This window comes from Aspergillus viridinutans, assembly GCF_018404265.1.
Source record: "Aspergillus viridinutans IFM 47045 DNA, scaffold_3, whole genome shotgun sequence".
NCBI classification, from domain to species: domain Eukaryota; kingdom Fungi; phylum Ascomycota; class Eurotiomycetes; order Eurotiales; family Aspergillaceae; genus Aspergillus; species Aspergillus viridinutans.
Genome location: NW_025091219.1, coordinates 592,368 through 611,361, shown reverse-complemented (window position 1 = coordinate 611,361; position 18,994 = coordinate 592,368). Strand labels below are relative to the sequence as shown.

The following is an 18,994-nucleotide window of genomic DNA, read 5'->3' as shown; positions in this document are numbered from 1 at the left end:
GGAACCATCCAATCAACCTCGTGTGAATACCAGACGATCTGAGCTGCAGCTGCAGTTCGTCCGTACATGGCTTGGATCAATAAGTGGTTCTGAGGGTCATTCCAGGGCGAAAATAAGCACGGTGCGGATGATGCAGGCAAGAATTCCAATCAATACCAGGTTGATTGTGATCGTCCAGTCACGTTGGCCTCGGGTTACATTGTGAAGGATCCCGTGATATTGTTGGTCAATGACATCTGATTGATTGTGAGATACTTGACTCAGTAGTTACCGTCGTCGCCACTCAAGTCATCAGATAAACTAGCCAGATGACCACCTATTCTCAGAAAGGTAAGGGTCGTATTACAGGGTTTCACTCATCATTTCGGCGCCTTCTAATTCAGGTCGCTCTTTGATTCAACCCAGGTGATATTTAATGGGCAGTTGACTATAGAGTCTTTGCTTTATGGTATTAACAACATAAATAAATAGTCCTGCAGACAGTTCTATGACAGCTCCACAGAATTATGATGTCCTGTCCGTGAGGTCAGCCTTCTGAACGACCAGTTCACTAAATTGATCCCATATTCACAGATCAGCAGAGGGTATCGATCTATAGCTTTCCAGCGTCCTGCCCAGCTTCCAGCTCTTTCTTCTTCTCTGCCTCTCTCATCAGCTTGAATACCCTCAAATCTAACGGAATCCTCTCTCCAAGCCATGTAGCACGTTGCGTATGATTCCGTTCTTCCTCTGAATCGATCGTGTTTGGGTGTATCAAGGCACTCAACGGACCCCTATTGATAACTAGCCAAGGTACAAACGCACCGAACTGGGCAGGCGTGAAGACGTTGACTTCGAACATGGCGACCGGATGAGGCCCAATTGGCCTGTCAAAGAAGGTATAAATGCGAAGCTCAGGGACTGCATACTATCAGTCATTTCCGTACTTTGACTTGGAGATAACGAGATTTTCGCAAAAAGCTTGACACAAGGGGGAATGCGCCCTTACATTCGCGTCTGATTCTTTCATGTAGAGCTCTGGCGTATGCGACTTGATCTGGATTATTCTAATAGGGGAAGATCAGTTATGGCCGAAGCAGTCCAATATTTTGTAAGGATTTCTAACCTGAAAGTGATAGATATGGATATCAAACCCTCCACGGCGATCTTTAGCGAGAGGGTCGGGGAATTCCTCATACGCTCTACTTAAGACTCCATGCTGGGGATTCTTGAGGGACTTTCCATCCTCGGACTTCTCACTATCAAAGTCTCCTTAGTTTTCTGGCGTCACGTCTTATGCGATGTTTGACCTGGATTTGATCCATCCGAAGACTAAAACTTACTCTGTCAGTGGTTCAAGGTTTTCGTAGCCCTCGAGTGGAGACGGGTATGAGAAAGCAAATTGGTCCGTCATTTCTTGTCAAGATGATAAAGAGATTGAAATGAGTAAATGTGTGTAAATGTTCTACGTCTTGTTCATTCAAGAGTTTGCGCGAGTCTGTCAAAGATTTGGTGTTGAAACAAAAAGACAGGTCCGAGGTGGTTATATATCTAAAAGAGGTGAAGGTTCCACACTTGACCATGCAATTACCAGAAATATGACGGGCATATGATGATTGACAATTCTGATTGACTAATTCTTAGAAATTCAAATGCCATGATTGAGAAATATGGTGCAATAATCCCCGGTACGCAGAAAGCAGTCCCTCTGTTGTCTGTAATTCCGCACCCTGACAAAGCCGCGGAATGAACACCTATCTTACCAGATGGGTGGAGATTAGCTTCTCAACTGGACAAAACTTTTTAGATCTTACATTGATTTCTTTTACATGTTAGTAGACTAAATATCTGCGACTCGGATATGGTCAGGCTCATAATATGGTATTATGTTTGTCATTACCTTATGAGCTCGTATACTTGCTGAATGTAATCGTGTTATATTCTGACAGGTCACTACCAAAACTACAGTCCCAAGTAAAGGAGACGGCTCACTCACTGCTTAAATTCATGTTCATAATCACACACAATGAGCTAACTTGTTCATATTCCCAGCTTGAATGTATGCTATTACCCCCAAGCCATACCCATACAGAAATACTCGAACCCCATACTCCGGTTGCTGAATAGAACCCTTTTCCTGTAAACAATGCTACCACAATGCCTTTACATCGATATGTCCCTCATCATTAACAAACTTTCCCCGATCCCATTCACGATCCTCGCCTTTCTTTGACCACTTCACGTCTTCAACTGTGCCTTCGTCATCACCACCGCCTGTGGCTGTTTTACTAGAAGTGCTCTTCCATCGATCAACGACGGCATCGTTGAAGCCCGCTTCTCGTAGCCGTTCCTCTCCCTTTTGCTTCCAACGAGCACGGTCGCGGAGCGCCTCGAGGGCGAGCTCCCAGTCATCTTCCTCGGTTGTAAGACCTGCAACAGGACGTCGGGAGGGCCCTTTGCGCTGACCTTGATCGTCATCTTCCATGTGGACATCCAGCGATGGATCGTAGTCGGAAGCAAAGTGAGCATCGATATTGCTCAGGTTGGCTTTATAAGCGCCCCGACCGCGAGAGCGAATTGGGCCCGAGTCGCTGTCGACACCATGCTTAGGAGGTAGTGGTCCCACCAAATCCTCGAGCGGATCAGACTCAAACCCAGACTCTTTTCTCAGAGGAGGTGGTGTCCTTTCTCTCTCATGTCCTGTGGTGTGTTCACGTGTCGCGCGATCATCGAGTGTACTGCGGCGAGTGCCGTATCTTGTATCCGCTCTACCTTTCCGAGTCCCGTGTCTGTCTGGTGATGGGCTGCGAGAGGGGGACAATGAGACTGTGCGTCGACGACGTCGTCTGTAGCGATCGCGAGAATTCGAGGCATTATCATCTCGTGGAGAGCGGCTACGTGAGTACGACCGGCGGCGATGTTCTTTCCTTGAAGATCGACGACGCTTTTCACCAGTGTCGTAAGATCGGTGAGTTCGTCGGTGTCTGCGGGCCCGATCTCTGTCCGAGGACGCCGAACGACTCCTATGGCTTCTCCTATGAGGGCGATGTCTTGACGCCCGGCTTTCTCTTGTGTCTCTCCGCGGCTCCAAGTTGTCCGACGGGCGCCGGGATCGATGACGGTCGCGTTCTTTGGTATCATTCGCAGAGGAAGACGAAGCTTGGCCCCGTAGTTGTCGCATTCGTTCCCTGGCTTCCTTTTCTTCCTTCCGCTTCAATGCAGCATTATGACTGTCGGTTTCCTTTATGATATTGCGTAAAAATCTCGTATTCGGTTTAGGAGCTGCACCTGTAGGTCTGCGAGGCGATATACATCAACACCACGCTGATTATAGTGGAACTCCACATCAGAGATCGTACCTTCTAGGCAAATAAGCACCCAATCCTTGAGCCGAATATTTCATCGAGCTGTCACTGGCCTCCTTGGCTAATACTTGTGCAACATAGTCGTTGCTCAGTTCGTCGTTCGTTTCTCCAGTGTTTGAAGGCATGATTGCTGGCGAAGGAAGGAAAGCGGCGATTGCGCCCAAGTGGGCAATGGAGGTGCTCCTTCAGAATTCAAGTCTTTTAGCCTTAGCCAGCAGACAGTCTTCGCGACATCATCCATACAAGAAAAGACACATAAACCGATTGTATTGAGGAAGTATAAATGGATTGTCTATCCGCTCATGGCCACTGCCAAATAAAGTGAGGGCAGTGACTTCACTGCTGGCTGGGGAAGCCGCGCTAAACGGCAATCAAAAGCGGTGTTCCTCAGATTGCCCGATAAGCTTTTGTTTACTTTTCAGTTATCTACCAGCCAACGCGCAGTCAAGGGTATCCGTTCTGAAGACACCTAGTATTCAGGCAAAAGAAGACTTTAATAATCCAACTCAGGGCTTAAAACATAGGATTCACGCATTTGCTGCCAAACATACCTCATTGAGAAGAGACCGCTTGAAGAATGACCGATCAGAGCCCCGCTGAAACACTTGAACATCTCCGACAATTGGAGGAAGAGAATGGCGACCTGAAGACTCGCCTTGCCATCATACGCATAAGCGAACCTATCTCTTCTTCAGATGCCGAAAAATCCAATCCATCGCCGTCCAAGCGTACCTCTGACGTTTCGGCCATCGATAACCCCACACCTGCTTCCCTGGAAGCAGATTTGACACACTACAAGGTACGGATAAGTGGACTTCACCTCTGCATATGCTATATCCTTATTATATATCCTCTGACTTGTATGAAAAGGAACTCTTTTCCAAATTGCGCTTTTCCTATGTTGAGCAAGTAACAAAAGAAAAGTTCCTACGAGCAATCGTGGGCGACCCTCCCCTGGTCGTCGGACACAATGAAAATGTGGAGTTGGAAGCGCAGTTAGCAGAGGTGAAATCTGAGCTCAAGTCGCGCAAGGAAGAAGTCAGGATCATGATTGAAGATATGGAGAAGATGGGTCGGGATCTGGCGAGTCGTGAGTTCATTTTGCCCGTATGGCAGGAAAGCGGCGCTAAGTATTATGTCGACAGGATACAGAAAAGTGCAACTACAGATGACACAACTTTCAACACTCCCCGAATCAATAGAGAACCTTGAATCCACGATTGCTGGACTACGTGCGAAACAGGTCGCCACGATGGGCGCGTCGTCTTCCCAGAACCTTCCACTGCCAGCGACGCTGTCTCTATTGGCCGAGCGTGAGGCGGAACTTGCAGCATTAAATCGGCAACTTGCCGCAGTACAGAATGCTCTGCCACGCAAGACAAGAGAAGCCGAAGCATTGGAAAGAGAATTGAGTGTACTAGAAAGACGCAGGAGCGAAGCAACCGCACAAGCACGGGAGGCACAGAGAATGAAACAGGAAGGCAAGAGCGACGGCCTCGAAGAGTTGGGCAGGTGGTACAGGAGCGCAGAGGAAACACTGAAAAGTTTGGTGGGTGTTGAGGGATGAGACCGAAGGCCAGGTGATTGGTGAACTAGATTTGTATTATGGCGGCGTCGCGGGTTCATAATTCGGGTGTATATATAGGCGAAATGGGCGGTATTCTAAATTTACAGCACAATGGTACAGCTTCGGTCTCGAAATGAAGCCGTTAGGCTATCTAATTCATTGACGTGCATGATCATACAACATGATACGCTATGCTGCAGACACCATGGAACCCCTCATGATTTTGATTTCCAAAACGAGACCCGTCCGTACTCCTGATTTTTAGTTAAGACACGTTTACTCCTCGTCCTCCTCAGCCTCCTCACCGTCACCGCCAGCAGCGGCAGCGGCCTTCTTGCGCTGGACACGGCCAGGGCGGCCACCACCGTAGGGGGAGGTGAGAGCGAAGTCAATGTGCTTCTGGGAGTCAAGGCGAACCATGTAGGAAGGCACGTTGACGATCTGTTTGCCGACACTGTTTGGTTAAAATAGGTTAGTATCGTTTCCTTAGCGCTATCGCATGGTGGGCCATACCGGATGTGACGCTGCTTGATCAGGACACGAGCGTGGTGGATGGACTTGGCAAGACCGAGCTTGTAGACACAGGTCTGCAGACGACGCTCAAGGAAGTCCTCGACACGGAGGGCCAGGACGTAATCGAGCTTCATGCGGGACTCATCGAGCACACCAATGCGGACCAGACGACGAATCAAAGCGTTACCTTCGAAAAGACGCTTGGGGTCCTTCTCGTCAAGAGTGAGAAGCTCACTAGACCGGAACATGTTAGTCGCTGCTCTCAATTGTCGCAGGTTGATAAAACGCATACCGAGCAGCACGACGGATCTTGGACAGGGTGAGCTGGACACGCCACACCTCACGCTTGTTGCGCAGGCCGTACTCGCCGACAATCTTCAGTTCCGAGTCACTATCGACCAAAGGTTAGGCATGGAACACACGACTTAAACAGAAGCACGCTTCTGATCAGTGGCCGGAGAGTACTAACAGACGAGCCGACTCGAAAGCTGAACATCAATTAGCGTTTATTCGGACTTTGATGAATTTCCCATTTTTGGATATATTAGAAATACTTACGACGACGAGGGACCTTGTAGGTCTTGGAGTAAACGCGACTGTAATGCAAAATCGGTAATTAGAACGATGCGACTTCGTTTCGCACTCATTGCAAGGTATATACTCACGGGACGGGGGCCATGGCTGCTGATTGCGCGTTGTCGTGATGTTGTCGAGCACACCAAACTTCACGAAGATCGCAAAGTTCAGAAGTTGAGGATGCTCTTTGGGGAGGAAACAAGCGAGGAGAAAAGTGGAGTCTAACCGTGTTGAGGTTAGGGTTAGGGCTAGCCCTGGCGGCGCACCAAGCACCCGAGGACGTTTGACACCATCACCAAGTGCGGCAGAAGGAGGCATTTCTTCGTTGTCGACAATTTCTCAACACCAGCACCACATACACCGCAAAAATGGGTCACTCCCACGGTTTGAGATCGGGCACTCGCGTACGTTCATGCGATGGATTCATATCGACGCTTTTTTCGCGGGCTGAAACGGAGCGCTGACGATGGTTGTAGTATGCCTTCAGCCGCGGCTTTAAGGAGAACGGCATGATCCGTCTGTCGACCTACCTGAAGACCTACCGGTACGAACCAGAAATTCGAACATGATAATGGAGAGATGTACGAGCAGGATCTGATTGTTGTTCTCATAGGGTCGGCGACATTGTGGATATCAAGGTCAACGGTGCGGTTCAGAAGGGGTCAGTACAATTTTCGCCCGCTGCAATTACGAGGAGTCCGGAAGGCGCGGATTATGCGTGATTGTTGTCGAAAATTTGAGGATTTGCTTGCTGAAATTTTGGAACAGTATGCCCTACAAGGTCTACAACGGTAAGACCGGTGTCGTCTACAACGTCACCAAGTCTTCCGTCGGTGTCATCATCTACAAGGTTGTCGGCAACCGCTACATGGAGAAGCGCATCAACGTTCGCATCGAGCACGTCAAGCACTCCCGTTCCCGCGAGGACTTCATCAAGCGTGTCAAGGAGAATGCCGCCAAGAAGCGCCAGGCCAAGGAGCAGGGCATCCACCTCCACCTGAAGAGACAGCCTGCCATGCCCCGTGAGGGCCACGTTGTCGAGGGTGTTGCCGCTGAGACCATCACCCCCATCCCTTACGACACCCACATCTAAACGAATGGATATGGTCGATGCGGTTGTTTGGTGTTTCTGGGGTTTTCCGTCTATGGGTGGACTTTGCATTGAGACGAAGCGATAAAAATTAGGGTTCTCAGATGTTCTGGCACAGCTCAAGCCTGTGCATAGATTCCCCTCAATGAAAGAAAAAAAAGACAAACCTTTCGATTCCCCCTTTGAAGAATCAGTACGATTTGGATATTCTGGCTCGAACGGGTTTCTGATAAGCACCTATTGGTCAATCTGCCAGACAATTTTAGCGCCCAATAACTCCTGCGATATTGTTGTTTCTAGGAGTAACACTCAATCAATTGCTTGGGTAAATATTTCGCAAGATCGTGTCATTTCACTAGAGATTCTCCATTCCGTAGGCGTAAGCAATTGTCATGCCCACTGCAACGAGGTAGCATCGGCCTGAAGCGGCGCCTCTACAGCGCCACCGAGCGCTGAATCAGAGTTGAAATATGCATGGAACAACTAGAGCTCAGGTACATACATCGGAGCAGCCAAAGAATGGCGCTATGAGACCTCATATTCTTTGTGGATAAAATAATCCAGTAGTTGTTCCTGCATTAGCCGTTAAAGCGGCGACGGAAGAGATTGCCAATCGGCAGTGCGCAGAGAGATCCGCCCAGAGGTTCCGCTCAGGCAAAAATAAGCTGTCGCCAAAAAAAAATTGAAATCGAACGTATCATCCTCGTCGCCAGTTACGCCTCCTTATTTAATTCGATTTGGAACTATCAGGTTCACTTCGTACATTACTTCTGAGAATATTGCCTCTTCATGGCTATCACTGCCTGAATGCTACTGCTTTCCGTGTCAGACCGATCTTTGCCGTATTCTCCGTCCCGATCATACCCCAGGCCTTGTTGATGCCTTTTTCAGCCACTTCTCACTCCAGCTCTGCGCAGGCGCATCTGGAAACAAGAGAGTCTGCAGCGACTGTTGGTCAAGATCTCATGCTACAGTCAAGGGAGACTGGCGAAATTGTACCGCAAGGGACGCAGCCGTTCACGCAAGATGTCGACAAAAAGAGCCAAGCGAAGCCTTTCGCCCATTTTGTCGCTGGCGGGTAAGAGGAATTATAGTTTTATGATGGTTGAGATGAATCTCGAAGCTAATGCGATAGATCTACAGAATTGGTGGAATGACTGCCGCGACACTTACCTCTCCTCTTGATGTCCTGAAAACCCGGTTACAGTCCGACTTCTACCAAGCCCAGCTCAAGTCTCTTCGTGCCGCTCACCCATTGCCACCATCTAACTCACTTGCTTCGCTTCCACGGACCGCTATGATACACTTTAGCGAGACCTTCCAGATCTTGCGCTCGATACATGTCCATGAGGGCTGGCGCGCACTGTTTAAGGGCCTTGGACCAAATCTCATTGGGGTTGTTCCGGCGCGTGCTATTAACTTCTACGTATATGGAAACGGAAAGCGGATACTTAGCGACTACTTTCATTACCACGATTCCAAGGAGACGCCCGTCGGAATCCATCTGACGGCGGCCGCCGTAGCAGGAATTGCCACAGGGACAGCCACCAACCCAATCTGGCTGGTGAAGACACGCTTACAACTAGACAAGTCTAACGCCGCGAATGGCAAGGGCCGTCAGTATAAGAACAGCTGGGACTGTATCAAGCAGACGGTGCGCCACGAGGGCATTCGAGGCTTGTACAAGGGACTTTCCGCATCATACCTTGGTGTGACCGAGTCAACTCTGCAATGGGTGATGTACGAACAAATGAAGATGTACTTAGCGCGCAGGGAAGCAGCCAAGCGTGCTGATCCCAATCACGTCTACAATATCTGGGACGATGTGGAGTTGTGGGGTGGTCGAATCTGCTCCGCGGGCATGGCGAAACTGATTGCTGCGGCCGCCACGTACCCCCACGAAGTTGTCCGAACGAGGCTGAGGCAAGCCCCCACTGTATCTGTGGGGGATGGCAAGGTTCAGATGAAATACACTGGCCTTGTGCAGTGCTTTAAGACTGTGTGGAAGGAGGAGGGTATGCTCGGATTGTATGGCGGTCTCACACCGCATTTGCTGCGTGTGGTTCCGTCAGCCGCCATCATGTTCGGAATGTGAGTATCTTTTGTCCCTGCTTGTTCAGTTGATCAGCTTCTGACATCATCGCTTTAGGTACGAGGTGATTCTGCGCGTTTTCGGAACGACTTCATAAATTACCCCAGGTTGTCCTCTCTACTTTAGAGCGCAGACAAGATTGTCTTTGAGCGTAAAACTTGTACTATATCTAACCCCACTTTTTACTGGTGTTGTTATTATTGACTAGAAGGGTCAACTGCATGTATATGGCGCGATTCTTGGATGGTTGCTGCTCGGCTCGGCGTCTTCACTCTTCTTTCACATTTGATCTAATACAAGGCTGAGGAACCACTTCGTTGTAACTATATGGTGGGGTTCGACCAGGGTCGGATTATCCGTAGAGAAGTGTCTTCTAAAAAGAGAGCTTGATTGAGAAGAACAAATATTATCATGCTATAGTCGGTAGCTCCTTGAATTCGTGTTGCTTGATATATCTAATGCAGGTACGGAGCCACTACCACTGCTGTTCATACCAACCCCATCGGCGTACACTGCATCTAGTCATCATATGATTTAGAAAATCTTGCTCTAATTTCCTCTAATTAACTGGTGAGTGTCTCAGTACTCATATTCCAGATTTTGCTATATCATCCTCCTGCGTTGGCTTATTAGGTAGATAGGTAGATGGGTAGACTTGTAAATGTCTGTCACACAAGAAATATATCCAGGTACCCTTCTCGATAGTGGCTTAAACTCCCTGGAGAACGTGCAACCCTATTACGTACACATACTTTAAATTGTATGCGGCAAGAAAGCCAATAAAAGCAACGATGTTGATGATCCAACTAGGTACCTTACCATTATTGTATTACTACATCTCAGCAGACTTATCACCCTTTCGTTGACTAACATCAACACTATCTTTGTGTGAAATCAACAGGCAACGTGACCAGTACCAGAAGTGATCCATACCAGATATCGAATTTGTCTCTGCAAGCGAGCTGATTGTGTTTAACCCTCCTGTCTAATTTACGAGCCAACCAGATCATTCAGGTCTGACCGTCGGTTGCCTAGGTAAGCACTCGGCGAGGGCAAGGCTGACAGGTCCTGCCAGGGACCAGCGGTCAAGCACACAGCGAGTCATGGATCGGAGAAGGTGGAAGACCGTTTCATGCTTCCAGAAGGTGAGCCGGACGAGAAAAAGAAAAACTAGCATGACCTCAACAGGGGAGGCGCAGTGAGGGGCATGAACAACCGAACGACTTGTTGCTGCTCGCCGGCTTTGAGAATATATAGGAGTCTAAGGTAGTAAGTATGACCAGGCCAAGCCAGTACTGAAGCTTGCAGCTCATCATCATCAATTGGCAAATGATGATCGGAGTATCTGCTTGCTCCAAAAATCCATTACCCATTACTGTGACCATCCCCCAAATAGGTAATGCCAGGCCAATAGGCATTTTCTTGCGATACATCCGGTCAGAAGGTAATGTGAGCAAGGTGAAAACGGCGATCCAGGTTTGGAAAAGTTGCACGAGAGGGAAGCTATCCGTATCGTCAACGGATAGTTCTGTTCACTTGGAGCTGTTGCCTTGTTCTGGGCCAGTATTGCCCTCGAGATGTCACTGTTGCACCTTTTCTGTGCTGTATCGTCCAGGCTTCGTTCGAGTTTAACCTGAAAAAGATGAAAGAGAAGGTTTCCGTATTTTGTCTTTTTATCTGACGTCTCCTCGACCTTATCCCTAGCGATTCGATGCTTCCTATAAGAAGGTCACCTCCCTCCGTGCAGAGGGAGCTATAGCATTCTGACAGGACTCTTCTCCGCGATACAGACTCTTTACTGAGAAACAGCTCGCCTGGCATTGAGTTCTCTTATCCCCTTGCTGTATCCGACCCTACCCGATTCCTATCATGACCCTGTCGTGTAAGATTTTTCCAATGTCAACCAATCCAAGGTAGTCGGTCCCAGCTCTCTTCAATCTCTTCCTCTCAGTTCGCCGACCTTTTCGCTTTCAGCCTTCTCCGGCTAACTGAGTTTCTTCAAGACACCCAAAGCCTTACGCCACTCTGCAGCAAATGGACCTTCTACATACCGGCTCCTGGACACACCGGTATGATATCACCGCAGCTCCTCAAGGCATTCTTCGGTCTCCTGGCGCCAAAAATCCTTTATCATCCTTGCAAAATCAAAACAATAATAAAGTTCCTCCAATGCTGCAAGCTATGCTGGACCAGTCTCCAAAAGCAGACCCTTGGTCACCAGTCACGATGCAACAGAAGCGAAACCAAAAGTTGCCACTTTGATCTAGCTTTCCAACCATTTTTGTATCCTCACCTTCGGTCTTCTCCTTTCTGTTGTATATATTAGGTCTCCTGTTTGTCTGAGTAGACTGCTTTGTATCTGGGCGACAGAGGCCAAAAGCATTTTAGATATTTTTATCAATCCCTAGTTGCTTTCGCGTCTTATACTCCGACTCCCCAAATGATACTCTGATTGGCATCAGTCCCCCTAAGACCTATACTTCACCGAGATACCTATCCAAAGCAAGCTTATTTGCTGCACCTTGACCATTGTAGACCTGCTTAGGGTCAGGTCAGCCGTTGCCTGACGAGTCAGGCTGCGTGGATCACGAAATTATTGTCGAAGGGTCTTTCATCCGACAGTGACAATATATGCCACAGTACCTGTCTCGCCCAGAAACCACACCGCAATCTATCTTCTGGTTTTGACCTAGTCAGGCGTCTATTGGAGTTCTGCAGGTTGTCCCGAAGTCTATAATCCATCTCTCGCGCCTGATGGTCCTGGTGTCTGTCCAGCCTTGCACCGCCCCTAGCGAGATTCACGCCCAAAAAGGCCCTGCGCAGCTTGACCCAAAGAAAAGGCTAAAAGAATAATTATCCAGAGCGCCGAGTTTGGACGTATGGCTGATGTACGGAATCCCTTTTCTTCGGAAAGCGTAATCCCGGGGTCAGATCTGTAGTCCGCTTTTCGGTTAGATTATCCTTTTAGTGACTAATTTTTTTCTGCCTCTTTTCTCTCAGACAGATGTACTTTCCATTTTTCTCGTGACGTGCATTCTATTCTTTCGAGGATTTCGGAAAGCTCGCTTTTGAGCAGCAATAATGAGAGAGCCTTAGGCAACACTGGAACTTGGAAAAGAACCTAGCAGAGCTAAATACTAGCATAGCTACATACTAGCAGAGATGTGGGACTGTGAATTTTAGGTTGGCACTTGGCCCACAATCTACCTTAATGATCGGATCTATAATTTTCTTTTGGAAAAAAGGAGTTATTTTTCTTTTCTAACTCCAATGTATTGCTCAGTAACAGATAGTGCTTGTGACTTTTCGTCTGTTTGCCTTTCACCATTCTTCTTTAGATCAGTTTAAATATAGAGAGCAGTTCATTGCTGTTTCCCAAATTTTTGAGTAGGTTTTTTCTGTATGAAAATCTTGTTCCACTTCTAAGCCAATTAAACAATTCTTTTATAATAGTGAAATTGCGCAAAGGAGGCGATCAACCACAAAGACAAAAAAAAAAAAAAAAAGCAAAGACGTTCAAACTCATACCTAATTATCCGGTCCATTGTCCCAACGTTGAGAGTTACGTCGAGTGAACGTGGCCATGGTTCGGTTGATCCTTGATTCTGGGACCTCCAGGTTCGAACGAGAATTTCAGCGATCTGCACGACATGTTCTAGATGATGTTTAAAGATCCCCGCATATCATCAATTCATCATTCCTTTTCTCGGCCACCGTCCGAAAATCATAATAGTACTCCACAGTAATAATGATCTGGAGAACCTTCGCTTCGGTAGTTCTGCTCAGTAACGTTATGATAAATGCGCCAGTTGCGCTTGTGAGTCATTACATGACTTATTGTTTGAGTGTTAGGCAGCAAATCCAGCAGTGTCTCGGTGGCTCAGATGTTTCAGCTTCCCAATGCTCAGGCCTCGAGACAAACCATTTACGTGATGGAATCTGTCGAGGACATTTTAATCTGCTGTACTCGTAGCGACGACGAGTTGTTGACTGATGATGGGCCGTAAGAATTTGCCCAGTGTCACTATTTGTCTCTTAGCTCCTTCGGGGAGCCTTGGAGGCGCCTGGCCTTCTGCCAAGTATTCTCAGCAGAGAGAGTATATGCTAGATGATCCTTCGTAAGGTTGACCCGGTGAGCGATTTAGAAGATTTTCCAGCCCCGTTGAAATTGAAATTTAGCCATCTCTTACGAAAGAGGCATCGCTCAACAAATAGACTTTCTGTCTGAGCGTTTTTACGATTCAATGCTACAATGAGAGGTGGCTCTGCCTCAGAATGGAGGAGTCTGCCTCGAAAAAAGCAATGTAGTGCTGCGCCACCTTTGTGTGGCTGAAGTGGCTAATGAGAAACAATATGGAGGATGTGGCGTGTCATAGGTGGATTCTACGATGTACAACAAAGAAATCGTCGAAATTGTCTACCGTCCATTCTAGACCTCAGAATATTTGCGGGTCCGTTCGCCAGCTGTACTGTCCAGATGATCAGGACGATTACACCGTAGTCCGCCATTGGAAGTGTCACTTGGCTCCCATTGTTATCGAATTCCAGCTTCGAGAGTCGAGGCTTCAATAGATCAAGTACATCTACTCAATCCAATTTCGTGATATCTCTACTCTCTAGGTACCCCAACTGTGGGGACGTTTGGACTTGTCTGACATCATGATATGTGTAAGGTGTGTGTCCACGGGTGGAATCTAGATTGTCTTGGTTCCTTGGATGGCGGGGAACGTCCCGCCTCCCGGGCCCAGAGTTCCATGTCTCCACATCTATCTCCTCCACTTTTGAGCTTCACTTTGAAGACAAAGGCGCCGCCTCAAATAACCACTGAGGAAGGGCCGCGAAGCGACGTACCGAGGAGAAATATTAACAGTCAACCAGACGTAACATGATCATTATTTGCGGCAATGCATACAAATAGCTACCTAGGTAGGGATCGAGCACTGACAAGGTGCAAATTTCTCCACCTAGTAAGGTACGTATCCCAAGCACTCAGTACCTACCTATTATGATACGCAGGTCAAGAAAGATCATTGTTCGGAAGTCCTCAGTTGACGTATGTGGTTTACAAGATATCAGCCATCCAGTTGTGGAGTTTTAAAGTTTTGAAATCCGCTTTACTCGACGAGTAACTTGTCAGAGAACTCGGCAAGAAGCGAACAATATTTCTTAGTGTACCAACGGTAGCATACCTAGTAATGTAGCTACTGTAGGTAAGGTAACTATGGAAGGTACGAGCCAATAAATTTCTGACCAAGATGACAGTGTGACCACTTCGCTGACGCCAAGCCTATGTCCGGTACTTTTTGTCCGTTTTTTAAACGATTCTTTTCGGGGGCATTGATCTTAACTGTAATAAGAATTCTTGTCGTCTTGTTTGCTAGGAACCACATTGAAATGATGATTACACTTGAGGTTGGAGAATGCCCGTTTCCATTGCAAAGATATATTCAACACAATCTTTTCCAATAATTGATATCACTCGGCATCCTCAGCCACACTCGAAGCCGTATGGGTTTTGTCACTATGCCGAATAATAATGCTCAACCTTCAGTCCTCGTAGCTTAGCCTGTAGCCGTATGACGTCATAGTTCATGGTTGTTACACCCAGCGCTTGCCTAAGAACGGAGACCACACTGCACCATGACTAGACAGAAACAGTAAACAGATTAAGAAGCATGTATCTAGGGGGCTTCTTTGACCTGCAACGTAGAGTCTTTTTGGTTGGGATATTCATTGCTGGGATATCGCAAAGATTTGTAATAAATTCTAAGGAGAGGCAAATGTGAGATGACAAGGCAATTGAGGCTCTGCTTGTATTTCAAGCACTCCTGGAGTCCTGGAAAGGAAAAGTGTTGCGGTTGATCCTTCGCGCTATAAATGAAGTACCCGGTGCAAGACATCGGCAGTGTGAGTACCTGACCTCAGATCGCCTAAATAATCCGAATTTGATACGTTTCAATTCACCTTGCTAGTAAAATACGGTAAGTACTTGCGGGGACCCGGACGGGAGTGAGGCGAAGTCATCCATTGCATCCCCCGAATACAATCCCTCCTAAGCCAAGTGAGATACATGTTCCGGACAGACGCTTGACATCAATCCCCACCTAGCAATTCTATTAGGATAATTCATCCTGTGAACCTCGGCGAGAGGTCTGATCTCTAGCTTCCTCTGTCAAGTGTCAACATTCTTCGAACACCCGTTCTCCGCTTAAGGTGCTTAGTAAATTTTCTCTGACAAAAATTGCAAATCTGCGTCTAAGCAAGAAGATGTTAATGTGCCTGTTCTAAGCTAGTTAAGTTATTATGGACTTATTCATACCCCTACCTGTATTCAAGCTAAGATGCACGGAGCAAATCAGGCAGGCATGGCCTAGTAGGCTGTACCTTACTAACTTTCCCATGGCAGCCCCGTGGGTGCTTCACCCAGGTAAAGGAAGATGAGTACCTGATCATCCCTCTTAAAGATGGCATTTCCCAAATTCTCTTTTTCACGCCATCGTTCCAAGTTCATTTACCCACTGCCTTCAAAGTAAAACATTCTGTCCTTGCGGGCATCCTCTTACTCTTTTACCAGCGCTCAGTGACACTCTTTTGTACTCAACGTGATGTTTGTGTATCGTTAAAATCATTGCTTTTTACGAACTGTATGCTCCGTCTTCCAGCCGAAACTTGTTTTCCTGCGTCTGTCTCTTACGAGACTCTGTACTATTTTGCTTCTGATTTCTTCGACATCCTAGCATCCTGTCGTTGTCAATTTATTGAACTTCTGTTGAAAGATATCTTATCATGGATCCTCTGAACAATGGCCATATTGATGATGACTTCAATTACGAGCAAGACGATATATACACCGGCTCCAATGTCATCTGGCGTGCCGTCCATTACACTGGCCCTCCCGTCCAAACACCCGGGTTACTGGGGGGTCATTTAGCTCCAGCTCCGACCCTCGACATGTCTTTCGTGAGTTAACCACCCACAAGTGTATTTTATCGATCCACTAAAACCGCTGGCTAACACTTTGGCAAGAGTCATAGCCAAACTCCATTCTTCTCTCCGGTGTCTCCGTCCAGTATCGGCAGTACAGGGGGGCCAGCCCAGTTGTCCGGCCATGACATAGGCACCAACTGCAACTTTGAGACACTTGAGGCGACTGGCAGCAATTTGGTTCCGCCCGAAATTCCGCTGTCACAAGGTGATTATGCTGGCCAATGGCCAACTATCGGATCTCTCGATGCAGGGCCCCTGCAGATGCCGTTGGAGCCCGAAGACGCTGTCCACAGTGCGCTTGTGAAGTTAAATCAACTTAAGAACGATCTTCAATTATGGGACTCATTAGCACTACAAGCCTTGCCTCAACTCAATTATTCCCAGCTGATCGACCTGAGAAGTTTCGTTAAAACTACCTTCTGCAAGCTGGACACATCGATACAAGAGAGACTTGACCTAGGTGCTCCCAATATACCTTCTCCGCGAGATAGATATCTTTGCAAGCTCTGCAGTCAAGGTAATCGGAAGGTGTACGGAACTCGTGGAACGTTCCGGCGGCATGTGAGTCTTACTCACCAAGCTGAGCACAAGTACTACTGTCCGTTCGATGCATGTTCCTTCAGTACACCTAGAAGGGACAAGTTCCGTGGCCATCTGCAAGTCAAACACGGTTCCTTTGCCCTTTCTCTACTGAACAAGGGCTGCCTCGACAACCTAGCCCGGCCATGCCCCCCTCCAAAAAAGTGTGGACTTTGTCCAAGGCAAGTAACCACATGGAAGAGATATTTCGAGTGCGTCACGAAGCACTGCCGCCTACCTGGTGGAAGTTCTACATACAGCAGCGCGAGTCAGAGCAGACGAGGCAGCGGAAACACTGGCGGAGACGGGGCAGACTTTGGCGGCCAGCAGTTTTTTGGCCCCAGTGGTAACGATGGATCAGGTTTCCCCCCGTCGTCTTCATTTGGAGGAGACAACGTGGATGGACGCGAATTTGACTTCAACAATATTGGCCAGCAATTCAGTTTCCATGGTGCCAGCCTTTCTCAACACAATACACAAGCCAGCATTGTTGCTGATACTGTTGATGAAGCCGAGCAAAGCCCCCCACCAGTAACCAACACGCGTGCTCGTACTCGTCCCAACTCAACACAAAATAAAGATGGTCCCAAGCACCTATCACCCGTCCGTAGTCCAACAAGCTTACGAGATTATCACCGCACCCTGAATTCGACCCTAAAAGAAGGCTCACCAGTCTCTACCAAGAGGTATTCTAGTCTGGACAGCTTCAAGCAATTGTCTGCCGCCCGGAATACACTACATTCATCGGATAGTTCTGGACGAAGTCACGTCTCAAACGCACGGCCAAGACCAACTGATGAAAACACTCGAAAGAACCAGTCACGGAAGCTTGAGAAGACTTGCGAGACAAATTGCAGGACCTGCGGTCATACCATGCAGAGTTGCACTCATTGTAAAACCTCCAATGGAGCTGAGCGAAAGTGCCACCTTTGCGCAGGCAAGGCTCGCCAGCGAAGTAACCAGTTACGCCCCTGGCATCAGGAAAAATATCCCGATCATGCGTATATTCCTAGGAGATCTTTATCACCACCCTGGGAGCTTGGTCAAGAGTTGGACTTGACTTCACAAGTCTTTCAGCATGAACTATTTTTGCAAGAGTCAACGAACGATCTCACAGCATGCACAAAGACCATTATTTCTGCCACTCATCCGACCTCTATCTTTCCTTACGCTGTTTCCCAGGAGACGAAGTCATTGCTGGTCCTTCACAATAACTTACAAAGCAACTGTCTGGGTATTCTTACTGCCAAGCTTGAGAGTTATGGCAAGCGGCCATTCCTGCCTTGCAGTCAAGGCAGTCATGCCCTTAGTCGTTCTGGCACGTATAACACAAGGACAGCCCGGGGCCTGCTAAAGGGACATGATATCCTTATTCATTCCGCAATACTCATGTCGGAGATGGCTACCCAGCCTTGCATAACGCTGACTGGGAGACCGCCCACTCTTTCCATAGCTTCCGTTTCGCATGCGCTTGACCTTTCGACATGGGCTAGTGAGTCTCCAAACGCTTCAACTTGTCATTGTCGCAAGACGCCGCTGACTGAAAGAAACATTAGATGTCCCCGACGGCGTGGCCGTAGCACGGAAGAAGTTACCTCCATTCAGGACAGAGGTCCAAATGCAGCTCCTGGATGACGCGCTTGATTCGGCAAATCCAGACCTTACAGATGCAACAGTAATATTGCGAAGAAGGTCACATATCCTTCAGACGAGGCTCCGTGTTATTGTTAAGCTGCTCAAACTCAAAACGACGGTCACGAATGTCACAGAGCTCGAGGCACCAGAAGCAGATGAACGTCGAACATCTGAGATTACCCCAGAATATCCTGGCCTCATTGAATTCACAGTCGATATTCCTATGCGCGACGACACCCTCTCAATTTCCCATCTATGGAGTATGATGATTAGTAACGCGGGGATGATTGTTGGAGGCTTCGCTTCCACGGCACTCGATATCCCCAACTTGAATTATGGGAGGGATGATCTTCAATTTCTTTTCATGATGCTGGTCCACGTTCTGATGAAGTTCGCTGGAGCCCCGATACGCCCACTCAATACAATGTTGGTTGAATGATGATATGCTCCTTTGATGCTCATACGACTACGGGAGTTGCTCTTGTATCCTCCCGGAGAAGGCATTGGCATGACAGGCCTCGGAATCTTCTCGGACTTGTCTACCATATCTCCTTCTTCTCCTTTTCCTGACCCTTGTCCTTCTGCGTCATAAGCAAGAAGAGCCGCAATGA

General features: G+C 47.9%; 7 protein-coding genes across 7 annotated transcripts; 4 read left to right on the top strand and 3 right to left on the bottom strand.

Annotated features, from left to right (window-relative positions):
* Window positions 1-592: 592 nt before the first annotated feature.
* Window positions 593-1,393, bottom strand: Aspvir_005182 (uncharacterized protein; the record flags this gene model as incomplete). Its single annotated transcript, XM_043268401.1, has 4 exons — window positions 593-900; window positions 989-1,046; window positions 1,106-1,238; window positions 1,323-1,393. 4 exons carry the CDS (start codon window positions 1,391-1,393, stop codon window positions 593-595), a joined length of 570 nt encoding a protein of 189 aa, XP_043124336.1.
* A 735-nt stretch (window positions 1,394-2,128) lies between these two features.
* On the bottom strand, window positions 2,129-3,469 carry Aspvir_005181 (uncharacterized protein; the record flags this gene model as incomplete). The annotated part of the gene is made up of 2 exons (XM_043268400.1): window positions 2,129-3,275; window positions 3,339-3,469. The coding sequence occupies 2 exons, from the start codon at window positions 3,467-3,469 to the stop codon at window positions 2,129-2,131; spliced, it is 1,278 nt and encodes a 425-aa protein (XP_043124335.1).
* A 452-nt stretch (window positions 3,470-3,921) lies between these two features.
* On the top strand, window positions 3,922-4,911 carry Aspvir_005180 (uncharacterized protein; the record flags this gene model as incomplete). Its single annotated transcript, XM_043268399.1, has 3 exons — window positions 3,922-4,143; window positions 4,215-4,434; window positions 4,490-4,911. 3 exons carry the CDS (start codon window positions 3,922-3,924, stop codon window positions 4,909-4,911), a joined length of 864 nt encoding a protein of 287 aa, XP_043124334.1.
* A 276-nt stretch (window positions 4,912-5,187) lies between these two features.
* Window positions 5,188-6,103, bottom strand: Aspvir_005179 (40S ribosomal protein uS4; the record flags this gene model as incomplete). Its single annotated transcript, XM_043268398.1, has 6 exons — window positions 5,188-5,365; window positions 5,425-5,658; window positions 5,717-5,815; window positions 5,894-5,912; window positions 5,983-6,020; window positions 6,090-6,103. 6 exons carry the CDS (start codon window positions 6,101-6,103, stop codon window positions 5,188-5,190), a joined length of 582 nt encoding a protein of 193 aa, XP_043124333.1.
* A 265-nt stretch (window positions 6,104-6,368) lies between these two features.
* Window positions 6,369-7,093, top strand: Aspvir_005178 (60S ribosomal protein eL21; the record flags this gene model as incomplete). The annotated part of the gene is made up of 4 exons (XM_043268397.1): window positions 6,369-6,404; window positions 6,477-6,544; window positions 6,614-6,661; window positions 6,769-7,093. 4 exons carry the CDS (start codon window positions 6,369-6,371, stop codon window positions 7,091-7,093), a joined length of 477 nt encoding a protein of 158 aa, XP_043124332.1.
* An 875-nt stretch (window positions 7,094-7,968) lies between these two features.
* On the top strand, window positions 7,969-9,279 carry Aspvir_005177 (putative mitochondrial carrier protein (Rim2); the record flags this gene model as incomplete). The annotated part of the gene is made up of 3 exons (XM_043268396.1): window positions 7,969-8,168; window positions 8,234-9,181; window positions 9,240-9,279. 3 exons carry the CDS (start codon window positions 7,969-7,971, stop codon window positions 9,277-9,279), a joined length of 1,188 nt encoding a protein of 395 aa, XP_043124331.1.
* Window positions 9,280-15,968: 6,689 nt separating this feature from the next.
* Aspvir_005176 (putative C2H2 zinc finger domain protein) lies at window positions 15,969-18,822 on the top strand (the record flags this gene model as incomplete). Its single annotated transcript, XM_043268395.1, has 3 exons — window positions 15,969-16,142; window positions 16,209-18,240; window positions 18,305-18,822. The coding sequence occupies 3 exons, from the start codon at window positions 15,969-15,971 to the stop codon at window positions 18,820-18,822; spliced, it is 2,724 nt and encodes a 907-aa protein (XP_043124330.1).
* Window positions 18,823-18,994: the final 172 nt, after the last annotated feature.